We start from the raw sequence: 23900 nt of genomic DNA, 5'->3' as shown, positions 1-23900 counted from the left end.
CTTCTGTGAGAGTCTGTCTCTGACCATCCTACTTAAAACAACAGGCCACCATGCTCTTCCCTCTTATCTGCTTATTTTCCTCCATAGCGTTGACCACCATCGTACATGCTATGCCATTTTCCGGTTTGCTTTCTATATCTCACCACAAGAATATAAATTCTGTTAGCCCAGGGACTTCTGTCAAGGCTGAGCACTGACTGGAATGCAGGTTTGAATAAATAGAAATTCAGATCACATTGTATCCTTCTGCAGACACAGAGGGGCACGTTGGCTGCAGGAAAAGCCAACACTCCCGGTGCTGAGAGAAACAGAGAAACAAAGGGAGGGGTTGGTCAGGATGAAGCTGGAGACGTTGCTGCATGTGGGGTCACTGAGCCAGCCCTGAAGGGCACTCTGGAGATGAGTGACAGGCTCAAAATGGACTGGGAAAGCAATCAGCCTGTCTCGTCAGCTCGGGCTGCCATAATAAAATAGCATAGCCTGGGAGCCTTAAACAACAGACATTAATTTCTCACAGTTCTGGAGGGTGGGAAGTCCAAGATCATGGTGCTGGCTGATCCGATTTCTGGTGAGAGCTCTTTTCCAGGCTGGCAGGTGGCTGCCTTCTTGCTGTGTCTTCACATGGCACAGAGAGAGAAAGAGAGAGACAGAGAGAGGGAGACAGAAGTGTGCACTCAGGTGTCTCTTCTTACAAGGGCACTAATCCCATCACGAGGACCCACCCCCATGACCTCATCTAACCCTAACCACCTCCCAAAGGGCTCATCTCCAAAACCATCACATTGAGGGTTAAGGCTTCAACATACGACCTTCGGAGGAACACAGACATTCAGTCCACAGCACAAGCTAATCCAGATTGCTGGAAACGATGCAAGTCAGAGGGCTGATTTCTGACTTAAGTTGTGAGGGAACTTTTTAAAAAGAGAAGGAAGAACTTATATCCAAGAAGACTTGAGGGGCATACCAAGCGACTGCAATGTGTGGACTTTATATGGCTCCTGATTAAACGTACATAATATGAAAAATTTATCAGACAGTTGAGGAAATTTAGACACTGATTGAACATAGGTTAATACTAAGGATTATTAACTATTTTAGGTGTGATAATGGGATTGTGGTTATGCTGTTAAAAGCTTTCTTCACTTAGTGTCACTCAGTGAAGCATTTATGGGTGTGTGAAACGCTGTGTTTAAAATAGTCCATGATGTGAGGAGCGAGAGGGAGACAGAAGCAACAAGACTGACCAGGAGCTGTTAATTGTCAGAGCTGGGAAATGGGCACGTGGGGGCACATTATACTGTTCCCTCCACATGTACATATGTTCAAACATTGCCAGACTCGAAGGTTAAAAATATAACAGCAACCACATCAGGCATGAAGCGTGGCAGCGGAGAGCGAGGAAGCCCATGGGGTTAGGGGGGGTGAGGAGATGGGGTGGTTAAGGCCAGAAACTCTGAGTGTCATTTGGAGAGAATAACCCAGGCTCTCTGTTTGTCTTGACAGTCTGTGTGAAATGTATTTCAATTATGAGACAAAATGCGCATTGGAAACACTGCAGGAAGAAAAGCCCGAGTTGAGTGTGGTCTTCGAGCCCTCGTGGTAGCGACGGCGTGGGGCTGCTGGACGCCCATGCTCTCCGGCTGCGCCATCCGGTGTGGACCAGTGGAGGGACGGTCCTCCATCAGGGTTAGACCAGAGCTCTGCCGTTCTTCTGGGCCGTGTGGGAGACGGAAGCCTGCGGGTGGTGCCTTTGAGGAGAGAGTGTGAGCGCCTCCTGTGGCCCTGGGTCGAAGACAGCAGGGCCACGGAATCCTCCAGAGGGTGTGGTTCTCGTCACGGCGCCTCCTCCCTCCTCCGAGGGTGTGCTCCTCTTGGTGACCTTAATGGACTCCTTCAATAAAGCACTTTCTTTGTGCTTTCTTCTCGAAATTTTCTTCCCTCAGACCTTTCCTTCTTTTTGTTCTGTTTATTTTGCCCATATCATCACTCCTGCCATCTTGTTCTTAACTGACGGTAAACAGGACGAGTTAACTGTATATTATGTTGCAATTTTGTGGCAGTAACTTATTTATTTTTGTAACAGTTTTATTTTCTAATAAAACGATTCGTGTTTATTGTAGCTCGCTGATAATTCAGAAGATACAAAAACTTTGTTATATTTATTGAGTTGTGTGCTTTCCTTAATTTTAAAAGATGGTGCCTAGAAATCTTTTTACTTATTTATCTAAACTACTAAAGATAAATTAAATTTCTTTACGAATTTTTAAAATCTCTTTGCCAAATGATTTAAATTGTAATGAATGGGAAAAAAAAATCCCCTCACCCTAACTCTGATGGAAATTTCAGCTCTGCTAGGACAGGAGGTTGAAAATCAAGCAGAGGAAGGTTTTAGAGGAGATGAGGCTACAGCCACAAAAAGAAGTACTATGTAAAAATGTGTTTTGCCTTCAGTTATAAGAACTTATCTTGGATTTATCTCATCCCGGGAGAAGTTCATTTACGCCCTTCACACAGCATTAAATCACTAATAAATGTTAATAAATTGCTTCTCTACACATGGGGCAACTCTTGAGCCATGTGGAATTGTTCAGGATGGAAACAGTACTTCCTGTCAAGGAGCCATCCAGGCCAATGCTACTCAAAGTGCGGACTGTTGATATAAGCAGCTTGTGCAAGAATGTAAACCAACCACATTGCCAAGTGTGCTTTTTAGATAAGCTGACTTTTTTCAAGCTGAGACTTTCTCAATAAAGGAAGCAGTATGTGATTCATACTCTGGTGCAAACTCTGTGTCTGGTCCAGGACCAATGCTTTTGAGTAAGTCTGATCTAGGTGTTTGTTTTCTGCATCTTAGTGAGGTGAGCTACTGCACACAGACCCCCGCTACAAACACCTTGACATGCAGGATAAAATGTGATTAAAAACACAAAGCTAAGCTGGAAAGAGGAAAAGCAAAACTCCTGGGCACGAAGCAGTAATGGATGCTAAACCTACAAAGGAAGTCAAACGAAGAGCAGGGCTCTCGTGTGCTCGGAAAGTATCTCCCCACAGTTGGCTAAGCAGTTATAAAAGAAACACAGTCACTATATAAAGAGCAGAGATTGGACAGGGCCCTGAGCATCTAAGAAACAACCTCAGTGAGGAGAGGTGGATTCTGCTTTCAGATGCGAGAACTTGAGAAGAAACCAGTATTACCCAAGTAGGATCTGGCTGAGAACACGTAGCCAGAGTCTAATCTCGGGGAACACCAGACAAACCCCAAGTGAGGAAGTTCTGCTGAAAAGGGCAGCGGGCCGTATTCTGCAAGAGTGTCAATGTCAGTGTTGACAATGGGTAAATCCTGGGGGGTGAGAGGGTCGTATGGGATTGTTCTTTATACCATTCTTATTCTTGCATCTTTTCTGTACATTTGGCATTATTTCCAAGTGAAAAGTTAAAAAATCAAAACAGCAGCTTTCCTAAACACCTGCAATTTAAAATGTAATAAAACTCCTACTAATCATACCAACAAAATTTATCAGGTACCGAGAATAAATCTATCAAAAATTGCATAAAAATCATACAACAGAAGACCCAAATGGTAAATATATGTGTCATATTCACGGATGGGAAGATTCAAGAGCATGACAATGCCAGTCTTTGTCCCCCGAAACTAAAATTCAATGTAATTGCAATTAAGACACTAACAGGGATTTTCATAGAATAGAGAAAGATAATTTTTAAAATGTACGGAAAATAGGGGGCAAAGAGTATCCAGGAAGACTTTGATGACATAGGAGGACTTGCCGTCTTACACATCCAGGAGCTATGATCACTGGTGCTGTGGTATAGGCAGGACACAGTTCATGCCAGGCACAGGCGCGCATGGAAATGCTATTTGTGACAATGAAACTGGGGAGGAAAGGAAGGAAGGTCAGTGAACCTGGCAGGGACAAATAGCCATGCACACAGAAAGATTGTATTTCTGACTCACATGACACAAAAAATTCCAAATGTGATGGAGACAAATTTTAAAAGTAAAGCTACGTGCACAACAATGTGACTATAGTTAACAATACTGTATCATATACTCAAAATTTGCTAAGAGGGTAGATCTTCCGACCACACACACAAAAAGGAAAAGGCCAACATTGTGAGACGATGGATATGTTAATCAGTATGATTGTGGTGATTATTTCAGAACATGTATTTATACCAAAACATCACATAGTACACTATATATAAATATACCATATTTTTTATTGAGGTAAAATTGGTATATAACATTACATAAGCCACAGGTGTACATCAACTCAACATATGTATACACTACAGTCTCCTGGCCACCAAAAGTCTAGTTACCATCCATAACCATACACTTGAACTCCTTCACTCATTTCCCCCACCTCCAAAACTCTGGCAGCCACCACTCTGTTTTCCGTATCTATGAATTTGATTTTGTTTTGCTTGGTGTGTTTATTTGTTTTGTTTCTCTTTAGATTCCACGTATGAGTGAAACCATATGGTGTCTGTCTTTCTCTGACTTATTTCTCTTAGCATAATATTCTCAAGGTCCATCCACATTGTTGCACATGGCAAGATTTCATCCTTTTTATGGCTGAGTAGTATTCCATTGATATATACACCACATCTTCTTTATCCATTCATCCATCCGTGGGCACTTGGGTTGTTTCCATATATGGCTATTGTGAGTAATGCTGCAATGAACATGGGGGTGCAGGTATCTTTTTTAATTCATGTTTTTGTATTCTTCAGATAAATACCCAGCGGTGGAATTGCTGAATCATATGGTAGTTCTATTCTTAGTTTTTTGAGGAATCTTCATATTGTTTTCCATAGCAGCTGTACCAAATTACATTCCCACCAATAGAATATGAAGGTTTCCTTTTTCTCCACATCTTCTCCAACGCTTGTTATTTCTTGTCTTTTTGATAATAGCCTTTCTGATTGGCATGAGGTGATATCTCATTGTGGATTTGCATTTCCCAGTGATTAGTGATATTGAGCATCTTTCTATGTGCCTATCAGCCATCAGTACATCTTCTTGGGAAAAATGTCCATTCAGATCCTCTGCTCTATTTTTAATTGGGCTGTTGGGCTTTTTGCTTTTGAGTTGTATGAGTTCTTTATATATTTTGGATACTAAGCCCTTATCGGATATATGGTTTGCAAATATTTTCTCTCATTCTCATTGCCTTTTCATTTTGATGATGATTTCCTTTTCTGTGCAAAAGCTTTTTAGTTTGATGTAGTCCTATTTATTTATTTTTGCTTTTGTTTCCCTTGCCTTTGGAGTCAGGTCCACAAAAGCATTGCAAAGATGGATGTCAAGGAGCTTACCGCCTCCATTTTCTTCTATGAATTTTATGTTTTCAGGTCTTACATTCAAATCTTTAAGCAATTTTGAGTTAATTTTTGTGTATGGTATTAGATAGTGTTCTAGTTTCATTTTTTTGTGTGGCTGTCCAGTTTTCCCAACACCATTTATTGAAGAGGCTGTCATTTCCCCATTGTATATTCTCGGTCTCTTTGCCATAAATTAATTGACCATATATGCATGAGTTTATTTCTGGGCTCTCTGTTCTGTTCCATTGATCTGTGTGTCTGTTTTGTGCCAGTATCATGCTGTTTTGATTGCTATAGCTTTGCAGTACAGTTTGAAATCAGGGAGTGTGATACCTCCAGCTTTGTTCTCTCTCGAGATTGCTTTGGCTATTTAAGATCTTTTGTGTTTCCACATAAAATTTAGAATTATTTGTTCTAGTTCTGTGAAAAGTGCCATTGGGATTTTGATAAGGATTGCACTGAATCTGTAGATGGCTTCGGGTAGTATGGACATTTTGAAAATATTAATTCTTCCAATCCACAAGCATGGAATATCTTTCCATTTCTTTGTGTCTTCAATTTTTTTCATGAGTGTCGTATAGTTTTCAGTGTACAGTTCTTTCACTTCCTTGATTAAATTTATTCCTAGGTATTTTATTCTTTTGTTGTGATTGTAAATAAGATTGTTTTCTTACTTCCTCTTTCTGATAGTTTGTTATTAGTATATCGAAATGCAACAGATTTTTGTATATTGATTTCGTGTCCTGCAGCTTTACTGAATTCATTCATTAGTTCCAACAGTTTTTGGTGGAGTCTTTAGAATTTTCTATATATAGTATCGTGTCATCTGCAAATAGTGACAGTTTTACTTCTTCCTTTCCAATTTGGATGCCTTTTGTTTCTTTTTCTTGCCTAATTGCTCTGGCTAAGACTTCTAGAACTATATTGAATAAAAGTGGGGAGAGTGGGCATCTTCCTTGTCTTCTTCCTGATCTGAGAGGAAAAGCTTTCAGCTTTTTACCATTGAGTATGATGTTACCTGTAGGCTTGTCATATATGGCCTTTATTATGTTGAGGTATATTTCCTCTGTACCCACTTTCTTGGGAGTTTTTCTTATAAACGGATGTGAACTGAAATCTCAAACTCAACAACAAAACAATTAAAAAATAGGCAAAAGTCAAGATGCACTGAAGAAGACGTGCTGAGGAAAGATGAAAAGATGTTTATCATCAATAGTCATCAGGGAAATTCAAATTAAAACCATAGTGAAATATCATTAGATGTCTGTCAGGATGGGTAACATTTAAAAAAAGTAGTGACAACACTAAATGCTCTCAAGAATATAGAGAAACTGGATCGCTCACAGGTTGCTGGTGGGAATGATAAATTGTACAGCAACTCTGGAAAGGATATGGTAATTTCTTACAAAATTAGACGTGTGTTTACTACATGACTCAGCAATTGCACTCTAGGGCATTTATTGCAGAGAAACACAAATCTAATAATCACACAAAAGCCTGTTCATGAATATTTATAGCAGCTTTATTCATCACAGACCCAAACTGGAAACAACCCGGATGGCTTTCAATGGGTGAATGATGAGATGAGCTGGTACATCAATACCATGGAATACCACCTGGCAATAAAAAAGAAGCAAACTATTGCTACACACAGCAACTTGGATGAACCTCCAGAGAATTATGCTGATTGAAAAAAGTCCATCCCAAAGGTTACTTGCCGTATAGTTCCATTTGTATAAAATTCTTGAATTTGTAAAAGTGTGGAATCACAGAACAGATTAGCTGATGCCAGGACTTAAGGGAGGTGATGATGCTGTGAGGGCAGAAGGCGTGGCTGTACAAGGCAACACAACGGACCCCGTGGGGATGGAAATGCCCTGCATCTCGTGTGCATCAATGTCAATGTGCTGGGCTGCGACATTGTGCCACAGTTTTGCAAGATGTTACCTCTAAGGGACAGAGTGATGAGTTCCTGGGATCTCTTCATTAATTCTTACAGCTGCATATGCATCTATAACTATCTCAAAATACAATGTTTAATTTAAAATAAATCCAGTGTAGCAGGCACAGCGAGAACGCCTTCAGTCATAAGATTGTAACAGTTTGAGATTACTGTTTCCTTTAGTTTACTTCACGAATGACAGCTCTTACATATCTTCTTCTTGTCATTATCCTGACCAGACGTGGAGCTCGTTCTCAACAGAAAGTAGCACATGGGATCTAGACTGAGCAGACTCCATAGGCTGACTACCATCGTGCCTTCCTCTTGACTAGAACTTTGTATTTTGGATTCCTTTTGTAGTGTCAAGAGTCGTGAGATGCGCCTTTTGTTGAGCCAGCGTCTTGCAACTCCAAACCCCACTTGTGCCAGTCAGCTCCATCGCGAGGCTGGGGCTGGGCGCGTGTGTGCCATATTTCTGCTTTGCTTGCTGGTTCCTTGTTTGGCTGCAGCCATGTGGGGCGACACAGGCGAGCAGGCTGCAGGCTGGGGCTAGTGGAGGAGACGTGCTCCTCCCTCTTTGATTCCTGTTTGTTTTCTTTCTTATTCGTTTGGCCCTGCCAGTGTTTTTTCCACCCTGTCAGTGGCAGTTGGTGAGGTAAATAGCAACGGAATCAAGATTCTCCAACTTTGTGGTGAGCAGAACCAGCAACACCCCTTCCTCAGAAGTAAGAGGTCCAAAAATTTATACTCCCAGGGGCCTCTCCTCTGGGCCATCCGCTTGAACAATTCTTGTCCTTTCCTGGTGGTTCCCTCAGTGTAAGGGGTTATTGCTTCTTCCTTTTGCCTTTTACCTCCTTCATTAGCTGGCTAATGATTCCTTGTAATAAATTGTCCCTTTTAAAATAACTGAGACGGTGTCTCTTTCCTGGTGGCAGCCCGATGGGAGCAATGTTACACTTACATTTAAATTTAAGAATAACATTGCAGGGTGTGTGAAATTTTGCTTTTGGTTAGTCCACTGTCTGGACAACTCAGGTTACTGGCTCTTGGCATTGGTGTTGATAAATGAGAATTCCCATGCATGAAATGCCACATGTTTAATTCTGTGAGCAATGGAGCTGGACAAAAGCTGACCTCCCCTCGAGTCCGAGCCCCTCCCTCAGGCCTCACCTGCCATTTTGCTTTTCCCAAACAGCTTCTTGAAAGCCTCCTTTATGTTCTTGTTCCTCAAGGTGTAGATGAGGGGGTGGAGAGTAGGGGTCACCACAGTGTAGAAAAGAGTCAGGAACTTCCCTCTCTTTTGGGAAAAATGGCTCTGGGGCTGGATGTAGACCGCAGTGCAACTGAGCAGAAGAGGAAGATGACGGCCACATGGGATGAGCAGGTGTGGAAAGTCTTGTTCCCCCCCTTGTGGGACTGGGTGACCAGCGCCACCCGGGCAATGTGCCTGTAGGAGACAAGGATGAGCAGGAACGGCCCCATCAAGAAGAAGGAGCTGATCACTGAGATCTGGAGCTCATTGACGTGTGTGTCCCCACGGGCCAGGAGGATCAGTGCAGGGACCTCACAGACAAAGTCATCTACCTGGTGGTGACGGCAGAAGGGGAGCTTCAGGGTGATGGGCGACTGCACCAGGGTCCTGAAAGTCCTGCTTGCCCAGACCAGGAATGCCAGCTTGTGACTCAGCTGCGGGTGCATGATTACTGTGTAGTGTAGGAGTCGGCACACTGCCACAAAGCGGTCAAAGGCCATGAGCAGCAGCAGCACACACTCGGCAGCCCCCAACCCCAGGGGGGTGTGCAGCTGGACCACACATTCCAGGCAGGTGATGGTCTTGTCTGGGCCCCACAGGTTGACCAGCAGTTGAGGGATGCAGCTGGTGGTGAAGCAGAGTCCAGGATGGACAGGTGGATGAGGAAGAGTACACGGGTGTGTGGAGGTGGGAGTCCAAGTGGGACAGGAGTATGACGGTGGTGTTGTCCACGAGGGTGACCATGTAAAAGATGGCTACAGCCACAAAGAGGGTCCTTTCCAGCCTGGGGTTACCCAAGAAGCCCAAAAGGATGAAGCCCCCCAGGGCGGTGTCGTTGGCAAGTCCACCCAGCACCCGCCTGGAACTATACGGAGCAGCACATCAACTAGAGTACCACCTGCAGGAGGCAGAGAAAAGGGACTTTTGATTTTAGAAAATTGCCTGTCCTGTATTAATATTTCCTCTAAACTTTCACTGGCCTTTCCTCTCAGTTCCCTTTTGGACGTTTTCATCTGTTCATTTCTTCAGACTTGGATGATTCTAACAAAGTCTTAGAAGGCAAGAATGTGGTAGGCGAATGTTCGGAACCAACCCTTGCCACCACGAACAACTATACACCAACAAACTGGACAATCTGGAAGAAATGGAGACATTCTCAGAATCATTCAAACTACCAAGACTGAATCAGGAAGAAACAGAAAATCCAAATAGACCAATTACTGGCAAGAAGATTGAATCAGTACTCAAAACCCTCCCAAACAAGAAAAGCCCAGCACCAGACAGCTTCACTGGTGAATTCTAGCAAACATCTAAAGAAGTAACAATGCCAAACCTTCTCAAACTCTTCCAAAAATTGGAGAGAAGGGAACACTCATTTTACAAGGCCAGCATTACCCTGATGCCAAACCAGAAAGGATACCACAAGAAAAAAAACTACAGGCTAATTTACTTGGTGAACATAGATGTAAAAATTCTCAATAAAATTCCAGCACAGTGAATTCAGTAGCACATCAAAAGGACCATTCGCCATGATCAAGTGGGATGCATCCCAAGGATGCAGGGATGTTTCAACATATGCAAATCAATCAGTGTGATGCACCACAATAATAAAATGAAAGAAAAAAATCATGAGATCATCTCAAGAGACGCAGAAACAACATTCAACAAAATTCAACATCTGCTCATGATAAAAACTCTTAACAAATCAGGAATAAAAAGAACCTAACTCAACATAATACAGGCCATATATGACACATCCACAGCTAACATCATATTCAATAGTGAAAGGCTGAGAGCTTTTCCTCTAAGATCAGAAGCAAGACAAGGTGCCCCCTCGCACCACTCCTATTCAATATAGAACTGAAAGTCCTAGCCAGAGCAATCAGGCAGGAAAAAGAAATAAAAGGTATCAGAATTGGAAAGGAAGAAGTAAAATTGTCTTATTTGCAGATGACATGATTTTATATAGAGGAAAATCCTAAAGACGCCATCACAAAACTGTTGGATCTAGTCAGCAATTCAGTAAAGTTGCAAGATACAAAATCAACATACAAAAATCAGTTTCTGTACACTAACAACTAATTACCTGAAAAAGAAATAAAGAAATTGATCCCATTTACATGGGCATCAAAAACAATAAAATACTTAGGGATAAACTTAACTAAGGAGGGAAAACATCGCTATGCTGAAAACTACAAGACATTAATGAAAGAAATTGAAGACACAAATAAATGGAAAGGTATCCTGTGTTCATGCATTGGAAGAAGAAATATTGTTAAAATGTCAATACTACCAAAAGCATCTATAGATTCAATGCAATCCCTATCAAGAATCCAATGGCATTTTTTATGGAAGTAGAAAAAACATTCCTAAAATTTATACGGAACTGCAAAAGACCCTGAATAATCAAAGAAATCCTGAGAAAGAAGAACAAAGCAGGAGGCGTCACACTTCCTGATTTCAAATTATATTACAAAGCTACAGTAATCAACACAGTGTGCTACGGGCATAAAAACAGACAAGTAGACCACTGGAACAGAATTGAGAGCCCAGAGATAAACCCAAGCATGTACAGTCAACTAAATATTTGACAAGGGAGCCAAAAATACTCAATGGAGAAAAGACAGTCTTTTCAATAAACGGTGGTGGGAAAACTGGATATTCACACGTAAAAGAATGAAACTTTTCCCCTATCTTAGACTATTCACAAAAATTAAATCGAAATGGATTAGAGACTTAAATGTAAGACCTGAAACCATAACACTCCTAGAAGAAAACAGAAAACCTCCTTGACATGGGTCTTGGTAATGATTTTTTGGATATGACACCTAAAGCCCGAGAAACAAAATAAAAAATAAAACAAGGACTACATCAAACCAAGAAGCTTCTGCACAGTAAAAGAAACCATCAGCAAAGTGAAAAGACAATCTACAGAATGGGAGAAAATATTTGCAAGTCATGTATCTGATAAGGGGTCAATATCCAAAACATATAAAGAACTCATACAACTCAAGAGCAAAAAGCCAACAACCCAAATAAAAAATGGGCAAAGAAACTGAATAGATATTTTCCAAAGAAGATATTCAAATGGCCAACAGGTACATGAAAAGATGCGTAACATCATCAATTATTAGAGAAATGCAGATCAAAACCACAAGAAGATATCACTTCACATGGCTATTATCAAAAAGACAAGGGATAACAAGTGTTGAGGAGGAAAAGGAGAAAAGAGAACTTTCATACACTGTTGGTAGGAACGTAAACTGGAGTAGCCACTTTGGAAAACAGTATGGAGGTTTCTCAAAAAATTAGAACTAGAACTACCATATGATCCAGCAATTCTGCTTCTGGGAATATGTCCAAAGAGAGCAAAAGCAATAACTTGAAAAAAATATCTGCACCTTCATGTTTGCTGCAGCATTATTCACAATAGCCAAGGCATGAAAACAATGTGTCTACTGATAGATGAATGAATAAAGAAGATGTGGTGTATATATACGATGAAATATTATTCAGCCACAAAAAACGAGGAAATCCTGCCATTTGCAACAACATCAATGGACCTCGAGAGCATTATGCTAAGTGAAGTAAGTCAGACAGACAAAGACAAACACTGTATGATCTCACTTATCTGTGGAACGTAAAAAACAACAACAAAAAAACAAAACACAAACTCCTAGAAAAAGAGATCAGATTTGTGGTGCCCAGAGGCGGAGGGTTGGGGAGGGGGAAGTGGAGGCAGGTACTCAAAGGTACCAACTTCCAGTTATCAGGTAATAAGTCCTGGGGATGCACAGCGTGGTGACTGTAGCTCACGCTGCTGTGTGACGTGAAAGAAGGTCGTTAAGAGAGCAGGTCCTAAGAGTTCTCATCACAAGGAGAAAAGCTTTTTCTCTTTTATTTGCTTTTTCTTTTATCATATCTATACGAGATGATAGATGTAATCATTTCACAATGTATGTAAGTCAAACCATTATGCCGTGTGGCTTAAACTTATATGGCAATTAGGTCAACTGTATCTCAGCAAATTGAAAAACACTAATCGTCACCATCCTTTCTGCAGGAGCATTACTGATCCTTCTACCCTTTTCTTTAGAATCAAGGTCACCTTTGCTTCTGCTTAAGTGACTTTAGCTTATAAAATTTCTCCTCAGGCCTCCTAACATAGTCTCCCAGTCAGCAGAGAAGGTAAGAAGGAGGAAACCCACTGCCTTGAAGGTGGTGAGGAGAGTGGGCGTGCATGACCACACGCGAGGGCTCCTGACGCGTGGCGGGGGTGAATGGTGGAAAACGGTCATTTCCTGTTGGGCTTTGTTCTCTGCTTCTGTAGTTTTAGGTTTGAAAAGTTGGAAAGTGTGTCCTTTTTCTATTAGCGCTTGTGGAACACCAACCAAGTCAGGATCCTGTGTCTGATTCTTGGGGACACTAAAGGACAGCTGCACTAGCAGCGGGGGGCACCCCGGGATGCCCGCTGATGAGCTGCTCAGGGGGGTCCTGCCTAAACCCTGGCCCTCAAACAGTCGTGACCTCATTCTCCATGTAGGTATTTAAAAATAACTGTCCAGGGGCCAGCCCCATGGCCTAGTGGTTAAGCTTGGCGCACTCCACTTTGGTGGCCTGGGTTTGGATCCAGGGCACGGACCTACACCACTAGTCTGGGGCCATTCTGTGGCAGCATCCCGCATATGAAAATAGAGGAACATTGGCACAGCTAACTCGGGGCGAATCTTACTCAGGAAAAAAAAAAAAGAACAAAATCCAACTGTCCAGGTTAAGAATGGTTTCTTCACATGGTGGGTGCTTCAACCTCAGAGGGGACGCTCTAGGGGCATCAGAAATCACTGGGAGTGAAAAATGCATGTCAGAATATCTCAAAGGAATGTCCTAAATAGGCAAATCTACAGACACAGAAAGTAGATGTTTGCCTAGGGCTGGGGTTGGGGGGAGTGGGGTGTAAGGGTGATGGCTAAAGGGAGTGGGGGCTCTTCTGGGCGAAAAGGAATTCTGAAACAGTGGCGATGAATTTACAACTCTGTGAATATACAAAAAAACATTGAATTCTACATTTTTTCCAGTTCTATTGAGAAATAGTTGACCTACATCCCTGTATAAGTTCAAGGCATACAGCACAATGGTTTGATTTATGTACATTGTGAAATGGTTACCATGCTAGATTCAGCTAACATCTGTCACCCCATATAGATACAAAAAAAGAAAAGAAAAGAAAAGAGGGGCCGGCCCCGTGGCCGAGTGGTTAAGTTTCCGTGCTGCACTTCAGCAGTCCAGGGTTTCACCAGTTCAAATCCTGGGCGAGGACGTGGCACCCTTCGTCGGGCCATGTTGAGGCGGCATCCCACATGCCACAAGTAGAAGGACCCACAACTAAAAATACACAACTATGTACCGGGGGGCTTTGGGGAGAAAAAGGAAAAATAAAAATCTTTAAAAAAAAAAAAAGAGAAACGAAATTCATCTCCTCGTGGTGAGAACTCAGGATCTGCTCTCTTGACGACCTTCCTCTATAACACACAGCAGTGTGAGCTACAGTCACCACGCTGTGCATCACATCCCGGGACTTATTACCTGATAACTGGAAGTTGCTGCCTTTGAGCACCTGCCTCCAATTCCCCTCCCCCCACCATCTGCCTCGGGTCACCACAAATCTGATCTCTTTTTCTAGGAGTTTTTTTTTTTTACATTTTACATACAAGTGAGATCATACAGTATTTGTCTTTCTCTGTCTGCTTATTCCACTTAGCACAATGTCCTGAAGCTCCATCCGTGTTGTCACAAATGACAGGATTTCCTCATTTTTTATGGCTGAATAATATTCCGTTATATATATATATGTACTATACATTTATATTTTCTTCATCCGTTTATCCATCAATGGGACTTAGCTTGTTTCCATGTCTTGGCTGTTGTGGATAATGCTGTGATGAACATGGGGGTGCAGATATCTCTTCAAGTTAATATTTTCATTTTTTTGGACATATTCCCAGAAGTGGAATAGCTGGATCATATGGTAACTCTATTTTTAATTTTTTGAGGAACCTCTATACTATTTTCCATAGTGGTTGCACCAATTTACACTCCCACCAATCGTGTATGAGGGTTCCCTTTTCTCCACGTCCTCGCCAACGCTTGCTGTTTCTTGTCTTTTTGATAACAGCCATTGGAACAGGTGCGAGGTGATATCTCATTGTGGTTTTGGTTTGCGTTTTCCTGATGATGAGAGATGCTGGGCATCTTTTCATGTCCCTGTTGGCCATCTGTACCTTCTTTGGAGAAATGTCTATTTAGGTCCTTTGCTCATTTTTTAATTGGGTTATTTGTTTTTTTGCTCTTGAGTTGTATGAGTTTCTTGTGTGTTTTGGATATTAAGCCCTTATCAGATACATGATTTGCAAATATTTTCTCCCATTCGGTAGGTTGCCTTTTCACAATGTTGAGGATTTCATTCGCTGCAGAAGCTTTTTAGTTTGATGTAGTCCCACTTGTTGATTTTTGCTTTTGTTGCTTGTGCTTTAGGTGTCGTATCAAATTGCACATTTTCAATGAATGAAATGTATGGTACAAAAATTATATCTCAATAAAACCGTTGGCTTTAAACATCAACATGTTTCAGAAAGTTATCTCACTACATGTTTTCCCTCAAGATTTAGTCCTTGATATGTTCTGTTCCCTATAGATGCTGTTTTTACTTAGATTTTTATCCTTTTTTTTTTTCCATGGACTTGATGTGGTAAGCTATCAACTGTGATATTTTTCCAAAAGTAGGACGACTGCTTTAGGTCACTGCCTTTCCCTGATGTGGTGGCAATGACACTCACTGGTGGGATGGCGACACTGAGTGTGGAAGAGGATGACAGTGAAATACATCCACGGAGATTCAGGCAGTGATCTCAAATGATCATCGAGGACGTGGCTTCCCTTCCTCCTCTGACCTGCCTCGGTGTCCAACCTTGACGGATTATGAAGTCTGCTCCCTGCCAGCGTTGGTCCCACTTCTCTCCACACAGGTCCTGTGCTTTTTATTCTCTGCATTGTCCTTGCTTTTTCACTTTCTGGAGGAGCATTTCTTCTTCGTCTGTTGCGATTCTTTATCCTTCCGTTGGCCTGATCTCCTGGGCCTCATCTTCCAGGGATCCTGGGGGGCCTTGAGCAAGTCCTTTCCCCTGCAGGAGCCTCAGAGCTGTACGTGACTTTCCGTGTCCAGGGCCCCATGCTCACCCTCGGCTGCCTCTGCTGCTCTGGCGTCCACTCAGGAGGCAACCTTTAAACAAGGACTTTAAGTGATTCTGAGGAAGGGAGACAGCTGGACCCTTCAAGGAACCTGACTCAGAGGGAGCTGTGGGGACATCCTCAGTGAGCGTCCTATTTGCTGTGCCATCTTGACTAATGCGACCTCTCTAAATCACGCTCTCTCATCTGTGTAAAATGAAACTCAAAAATACATATTCTTGGGGCTGGCCCAGTGGGATAGTGGTTAAGTTTGCGCACTCTGCTTCGGTGGCCCGGGGTGCACAGGTTTGGATCCCGGATGTGGACCTAGAACCATTCATCAAGCCATGCTGTGGCGGCTTCCCACATAAAATAGAGGAATACTGGCAACAGCTGTTAGCTCAGGGCCAATCTTCTTCACACACACACACACAAAACCTTTAGTAATTTTTAAAAATGAAGTTTGTAGATCTCCAACCCTGAGCAGGGATACAGAAAATGCTCACTAACTACCAGCTTCCTTCCTCTCTTTGGTTTCTCTGGGCTTCGTGCCTATTTTCTTTTCCTACTTGTGTTTGATACCAGAGGGAAGTACTGAGTTAAGTACTTTACAGGAATCATCTCACTCAGAGTTAACCTTCGAGGGGCTGTCAATACCAGCATGTATCGCAAGTGAGAAAGCAGTGAACTGAGGCACAGTCAGCGACGTGTCCTAGATCCTGCAGCCGCAGCACAGCTGGCAGGGTTCTGAACTCGCTCACTCATGTGACAAGAATCCGTGTGTGCCGGCTCTGCTCTAGACGCAGCACGGAACACAGCAGAAGAAATCTCTACCACCACAGAATGCACATTCTACGGGGAGGAAAGACACTAAGGAAAACTGAAAGGAAAACTATACTGTATGTTCAAAGGTGATAATGAGTTTCATGGGGAAAAAAAAGTAAGGACACGTTCTCTTCCTCCAGCTTCACTGAGGAATGATTGAAAAATAAGCATTGTATATCTTTAAAGTGTACAACCTGAGGTTTTGGTTACAGATACAATGCATATGTGTATCACATATACATGATTCAGGTAGAAACACTTGTAAAGAAAAAAGCAAGTGAGCAAGACTTTCCTTAGGAGATGTTACAACCTCTATGAAGCCACGGCTCTTAAAACCTGGTGATCAGAAGGTACAAACTCCCAGTGACAGGATGAATAAGGCCTGTGGATGTGGGTGACGATAGTCAATACTGTCATGTATATTTGAAATTTGCTAAGAGAGTAGCTCTTAAAAGTCCTCATCACATTGAAAAACACTGTAACTGTGTGGTGATCGACATTAACTAATCTCATTGTGGCGATCATTTTGCAATATATACATTATCAAATCATTATGTTGTACACCTTAAACTTATACAAGGTTGTATGTCAACTGTATCTCAATAAAACTGGAAAAATAAACCCTGGTAGATATTGGTGCAAAGATAGACAAATAGACCAGTGGAACCAAACAGAAGGTCCAGAAAGTGACCCAGTTGCCTGGACAACTGGAAGCAGAATCGTCATTAACTGTAGGAAGAGCGGGTGGACCTGGGAGAGACAAGCAGTGTGGACAAAGTCAGATCAGTCCAGCTAGACCTGTTCCCACAGTTATGCACGGTCGTGGGGCGGTTTGATCCCAGAGTGAAGCCGGGCACCCCACATCCAGTGCCTGCACCGACAGCGGGTCCCCCTGGCTGTGCCCACCCTGGTCTCCTTCCTCTGCTGCAGCAGAGGCCGCTTCCTGAGTCTGCACTCCCGCAGCAGTGGTGGCAGCTTGCTCCATCTTCCTTCCTCTTAAAGCTCTCATTTAAAATGCTGCCTCTTGGCTCAATGCCAGAGGATTGCCACATCGCGTTTCTAAATAAATCTGGCGCCTACTCCTCCCGTACAAGGGCCACTTGAAGTCACAAAAAGTTTTTGCAGTTATGTGCATGATAAATGGCCACCATCATGTCCGAGATTGATTTTTCTAGTAAGTGCAGAAAATCTCTAAGTGTCAGGAACAGTGTAAAATGTCAGAGAGGGAGTATTTGTACCACTTTCTTTTAGTTTTTTTAAAGAAGTGCTGCTTTCTTAGTCTCTACATTAAAAATCATAATCTAGAGAGAGGAGAGGATGATAGCTCCCAGGTCCGGGGTGAAGAACTTGGGGGCATTCTAGGAAGGTGGCAGCCCCAGTGTGTCCCCTCCCGAACCCCGTTCACCTTTCTAATAGGAGCAAGAGGGTGGCCACAAAGGGGACGCAGCCAGGGCCTCTGGAGAAAGCATGGGTCACACATTTGTTTCCCCTCTGTGCCCAGTGGGAGCTGAGAGATGAGGATGGAAGAAACCAAGGCCCTGGAGTCTTCCGGCTTGTTGGAGGCCTGAGCACCGGACAGCTGTGGACTCTGCCTGGGAGGGTGCTCCAGTCTTAAGGGATTTGCCGCTTGGTGACCTTGGAGCTCCCGGGATTTACTCCACGCCCTGTGGCTCAGGGGTTGACCTTTGGCTCAGCAGGGACATGGTGACGGGATGCTCCCTGGAGCCCCACGGCTTGCAGGTCCAGGGATGGATGGTTGGCTCCCTCTCCCCGCCGTCCTGCTGGGTTTCAGCAGCAGCTGCTGGAGGCACAGCCGTGCGTCCAGGGGGCTGCTCCTAACTTCCAGTGCGGTCAGATTTGCGCCCCTCATGCCTCTTGTTCTCTTTATTTCAAGATCTTGTAGTGGTTAAGATGAGGCTTCGGGAGTCCGCGTCTGTGGTACAACAAAGAAGTATATTTGGTCTTTGTCCCTAGTGCCCGGCACAGAGCTTCAAAAACCCTTGGGATTTCCTGAGGGATGGGAGTGTCCTTTGTTATTTATTTGTGGAAAGCTCCTTTCCACCACCTGGATTAATTTCAGTGGAACTCATGGTGGGCCCCTGGATTGTTTCAAGCAAGGGGTTGGCCACACCAGAAAGACCAAGCATGTAATTAGAGGATCAGATCTTTCGACTCCATTGCCCCTGCCTCTGAGTAGGAGAGAGGATCTGGAGACGGCGTCCATCACATGGTCAATAATTTAATCCATCAGGCCTCCATAATAAAGCCTCCAGTAAATCCCTGGACACTCAGGCTTGGCAGGGCTTCCTGGCTGGTGTCACGCCCGTGTGTGTGTTGGGAGGGTGACACACCCTGACTCCAGAGGGACAGAGCACGGAAGCTGTGCATCAGCCCCAAAGCAGACCTTGTCCGCTGCGTCTCTACCATTTGGCTCTTCCTCTATTACAAAATCGCGATCCTCATACAGAGCGCTTTCAATGAGTCATGTGAGTCCTTCTGGTGAACCATTGAACCTGAAGGCTGGGCTGTAGGAACCCCCGAATTTCCAGCCGAATTGGTTAGAAGGGGCTGGCCCCTGAGACTTGCAGCTGGTGTCTGAAGCGGGGGCAGCCTTGTGGGACCAAGTCCCTTAAACCAGTGAGATCTGTGCTAACTCAAGAGTCAGCGTCAAAATTGGACAGAATGGTTGGACACTTAGTAGGGAATGGAAAATTGCTGCTCGCACGCAGGGTCTCAATCCTCCACCTGCCTGGTCACCTCGGGCAAGTCACCCCACTTTCCTGCATGTGTAAAAATGCAGATAATGATTATATCCACCTCATTTTGTTGCTTTCAGATTTAAAAGGCACTCAACGCATTCAGACAGCACCAGGGATACGACGAAATATATTTGCCCCTCTTTCCCCTCTCACCATGACGCCCCTCCATTTTGACGAGAGCAGCAAGTGAGTGACTGTCATGGATCTCTGGCTTTGCTCTTAGGTCACAACATACAACACCCACGTCCAAGAATCACTTAAAGAGTCACGTTATATTCGCAGACAGGCCAATATATTCCCAAAGCTTTCTTGGCAAAAATGATACTTTCGATGGGATACCTGAAGAGTGCACCTCGTGTCCATTCCTCTTCATGAGTGCTTCTCACATTTCTACACAAAGTGCTCATAAAAACAGAGAAAAGTGAATTTCAGTAATACAGAGCTGAGCACCAAAAGCAGACAAAATATTTGAAATCTTGGCTTTCATTATAAAAACGTATCTACATTTTTCTATCTATGATGTCAGTTCATTATAATGGAAGCCTGCTTTAATTTAATTATCAGTTGACTTAGTTAAATATTTTCTCAGAAAACCTTGAGTAATATTTATCCTTCTGGAAAATTCACCATGTTCATGCTGTGGCTTTACGTAACTTGGATACTGAATATCCTAGGGGCCCCTGGTGCTCCTGCTGTCTATGGCTGCCTGCCAAACCATCCCGAAACTTAGCAGCTTAGAGTAACAACTGATTTGTTAAATCTCATCATTTTGTGGGTTACGAACTTGTGCAGAACTCAGCTGAGAGATTCTTCTGCTCCAGGTTGTGTCTACTGAGGTTGCTGGGTGGTATTCACCTGGTGGGTGGGCTGGTCAGGAGGGTCTAGGATAGCTCCACCCGGGTGTGGCAGAGCCAGCTGGAAGCCTGGCTCAGGTGGGCCTGTGACGAGAGCAGCCAGCTGCAGCCTCCCCAGCACCGTGGTCTTAGCTGGCTAGTCCTCTCCCCTGGAGACTTGGGGACCCAGAAAGAGCGTTACTAGCAGGAAGCTCGTAAGCAGATTTCTTAGGGTCCTGCCTGGGAATGTCTAGCATATCACTTTCTCTTCCTTCTATCAGTCTCCCCCTCTCACTGCAAGGATCAGAAAAGACTTGGAGATGACCTCTAAGCTAGCACATCTCTCCTGGAAACAGTCCTCAGGGCCCTCAAACATGTCCTAGAATTAGACAGATCACTACATAGCTGTATGTGTGGACTGACTTCCTTCAGATCCATGTTACATGGCTTTCATTGAATTGAGTCCGGGACCTGTGCCACTAGGAAAAGTTAGAAAAAAAGGCTTATACATCATTGTATGTATTCTCTACAGTAGTTCTAAGGGCTTTTAGCTGTTACCCTGTGGCTGCTCTGTGGCAGCCCAGGGAAAACATCCTTTGTGGTCACGGAATCAGGAATAAACGCAGTCCTTTGCGTCTTTTAAATCAAGTCCTATAGCTTTGTGGTTTATATGTCCCTTTTGCCTTTGCTGTCAGAAAGACTTCCTTAATTTTCCTTTTGTCCTAATTGTCATACAATTGTTATTATTATTATATCTATTTTCTCTGCTAGGTTATGTTAATATTTGGCATATGCATGGCAGGGGGAATAAAAATGAATAAATTAAACATAAATAAAGAACATGAAAAAACAAAATGCAGATCTCAAGTCCTAGCATCACAGCTGCATCTGCTGAAGCAGGAAGGAGGCAGCCAGAGTGGGCATTAGTGCTGGTCTCAGTCCCTCAGTCCAGAAGGAGCTTGGCCAAGTTACTGCAACGTCTCTAATAGATTCTCTATGACCATGGCGGATCATAGAAGCGATTGCATCAGGGAGTTATCTGAGGTTTCAACAAGGTGGTGTACGTGAACACACCTGCTCTGGTACCTGTATCTTGGAAGCCTTTTACAAATGTTGCCCATGATCTTGAACTTATTATTTAAAGTTATATTGTCTGTAACTCTGATTTTGTTTATACCTTGTGTTCTCAGCTAGAGTGTATTCTTTCTTTAGATGAGAGATCACGCTATTTTGATATGTACCCGTGGAATCTAACACAGAGTCGGGCACATCCACGGTGAATATGATGTGCTCGTTCCCAGTCAACAGGGGGGAAACTTTCTGAGGAAGAAAACTTGCGTCATCGAAGGTCACAGGAAGAAGGGAGTGAGTCACTTCATTTCTGGAATTTCTTTGAAAGTCACATATAATTTATGGAGATTTAAGTATATGGAGAAGAACATAATTTATTACAAATAAGATTATATTTTGGTTTCACATTATATATACTTAGGAGTAATGGAAAAGGAAGAGAGAAGATGGGAAAGGGAAAAATAGCAGAAAAAATAGTAAGATGAGAAGGGGAAAGAATCAGGACATTAGAAATTAATTAACTTGACAAATACTTATTGAATGTCAATTCTGCTTAAACAGTTAAAAACATACGGCCTTTTAAAATTAAAGACTCCAGTGGGAGGTGGGATTTCAGAGACTGTGGCCACGCAGGAGGTGAAATGTTCTGGACAGGGGGCTTGGGAGCTCACAAATCTCTCAAAAAACTCACACTGTTCGGTTGTTGACCCTGTAAGCACACAGTACGCTGGGCCCGGGTCCTGTAACCAGTGGAGCTCGACCCGTCTCAGGGCTTCATCTTCTGCAGGGCCTCCAGATCCTTGACAGGAGTCTTCTCAGAGCTCCCTTCACATCCCTATTCCTCAGGGTGTAGATGAAGGGATTGAGGGTGGGAGTGATTATGGAATAGAAGAGCGAGATAAACTTGCCCTGTTCTTGGGAGTAGCCGGAAGGGGGCTGCAGGTACATGTAGATGGCAGGGAGGTAGAAGAAGCAGACCACCAACAGGTGGGAGGAACAGGTCCCAAAGGCTTTGCGCCGGCCCTTGGAGGACCGCATCTTGAGCACTGCATGGGCGATGAAGCCATAGGAGAGAAGGATGAGAGCTAGGGGGACCAGCACAAAGAAGGCCACCAGCACGGCCAGCGTGGCGTCATTCACGGCTGTGTCAGCACACGACAGCTTGATCATGGCTGGCACCTCACAGAAGAAGTTGTTCAGGCTCTGCCGCCCGCAGAAGGGCAACTGCACTGTCAGGACAACCTGAACGAGGGAGTTGCAGAAGCCGCTGAGCCAGGCCACCAACACGAGCTGCAGGCAAAGAGTGCGGTGCATGATGACCGCATACCGGAGGGGCTCACAGATGGCCACGTAGCGGTCCAGGGCCATGGCGGCCAAGATGATGCATTCAGTGCATCCCAACCAGTGGAAAATGGCATACTGCACTGTGCAGCCACCGTAGCTGATGGTCTTCTTGGAGCTGCCCATGTTGACCAGCATCTGAGGGACCGTGGTGGTGGTGTAGCAGAGGTCCAGGAAGGAGAGGTGGCTGAGGAAGATGTACATGGGGCTGTGGAGCTGGGGATCCAGCCGGGACACGAGAATGATGGCGATGTTCCCCAACATGGCCAGCACATAGGACACCAGGAGGACCACGAAAAGAGGGAGTTCCAGCCATGGCCTGTCAGAAACACCTAGAAGGATGAAGTCCTTAGGGGGATCCCCCAAGAAGCTCTGGTTGTCACTTCTCATGCTGAGGCATTTTCTGGCACCTGTGATGAATGAAGAAATTTGGAATGAACAAAACCTGAGAAGAGGAATTAATTGTCTTCCTCATGCCTGTGTCCATGCTTCTATGTGGGTTTCACCCTGTCTGAGCTCTGTGGAGACGCTGAGATGTAGAGTCAGAAGCGGGAGGCAGAACAGCTGTATAAGTGTCTTGCTCTCCCTCCTACTCTGTGACCTTGACTATGTCATTTAATCTTTCCGAACTTCAACTTCTGTATCTATAACGTGGGGAGAAAATACTTGCTTCAACTGCATACCACGTGAATAACAATTTTCTTCCCATCTGGTCAAAGTCTACACAGCTCCCATCACCATTAGAACGTTTGACTTCTCTCTACAAACTCCTTATGGGAATTGGCCACCTCAGGTTTTCTTGTTTTCCCTTTTGGAAGTGATGGCAGGAGGGAGGTGAGAGGTGGCACAGAGCAGGCACAAGGGCTTTGTGAGCAGCTGGGATTAAGTGATGTGAACACACTCTGCTCATCTCCTGAGGCTTCCATCTGCTCTGTCACCATGTCCTGGGCCCTCTGCACCATGCTGCTCTCCCCCCGTGACCACTCACACACAGGCAGCACCATCACTCACTCTGGCAGTGAAAAAAAAACACAATCCAAGATCCTGAGTCCCTGGAGTGAAGGAGCTGAGTCACTTCAGCTGCTGACTTGGTCATGGCTCCCAAGGAGACCCCAGAGTGTAGGATCTTGAGCAGAGGGAGAAAGATGTGGATCCACGGAGGAAACACAGCCCCTGGAGTTGTCTGCTGAACGTCAGATTGCCTCTAGAGCTTCCCCTTCTTGGGAAATTTGAATTCCCTGTACAACCTCTACACCAAGCAGCTGTTTCCTGTTGGATTTGGAAAACACAGCCAACCTGACGTCTGG

At 44.0% G+C, this 23900-nt stretch overlaps 2 protein-coding genes and 1 pseudogene across 3 annotated transcripts in view; 1 reads left to right on the top strand and 2 right to left on the bottom strand.

The window, feature by feature from the left end:
- The window catches only part of NLRP3 (NLR family pyrin domain containing 3), a 31994-nt gene extending 29836 nt beyond the window's left edge, over positions 1-2158 (top strand). For both annotated transcript variants that reach the window (XM_023618258.2, XM_070233549.1), the window contains exon 11: positions 1504-2158. In XM_023618258.2, coding sequence (XP_023474026.2) covers positions 1504-1603 — 100 coding nt within the window. In that variant the 3' untranslated portion in view covers positions 1604-2158. The remainder of the gene's footprint in view (positions 1-1503) is intronic.
- OR2H22P (olfactory receptor family 2 subfamily H member 22, pseudogene) lies at positions 8448-9284 on the bottom strand (annotated as a pseudogene).
- On the bottom strand, positions 22027-22983 carry OR2B11 (olfactory receptor family 2 subfamily B member 11). The gene is given in 1 exon segment (NM_001391665.1): positions 22027-22983. A coding segment is annotated over 1 exon segment (957 nt).
- Positions 22984-23900: the final 917 nt, after the last annotated feature.

This window comes from Equus caballus, chromosome 14 (assembly GCF_041296265.1).
Source record: "Equus caballus isolate H_3958 breed thoroughbred chromosome 14, TB-T2T, whole genome shotgun sequence".
NCBI lineage: Eukaryota > Metazoa > Chordata > Mammalia > Perissodactyla > Equidae > Equus > Equus caballus.
Note: the sequence above shows the minus strand (reverse complement) of the source record. Positions and strands in the feature narration are given on the sequence as shown.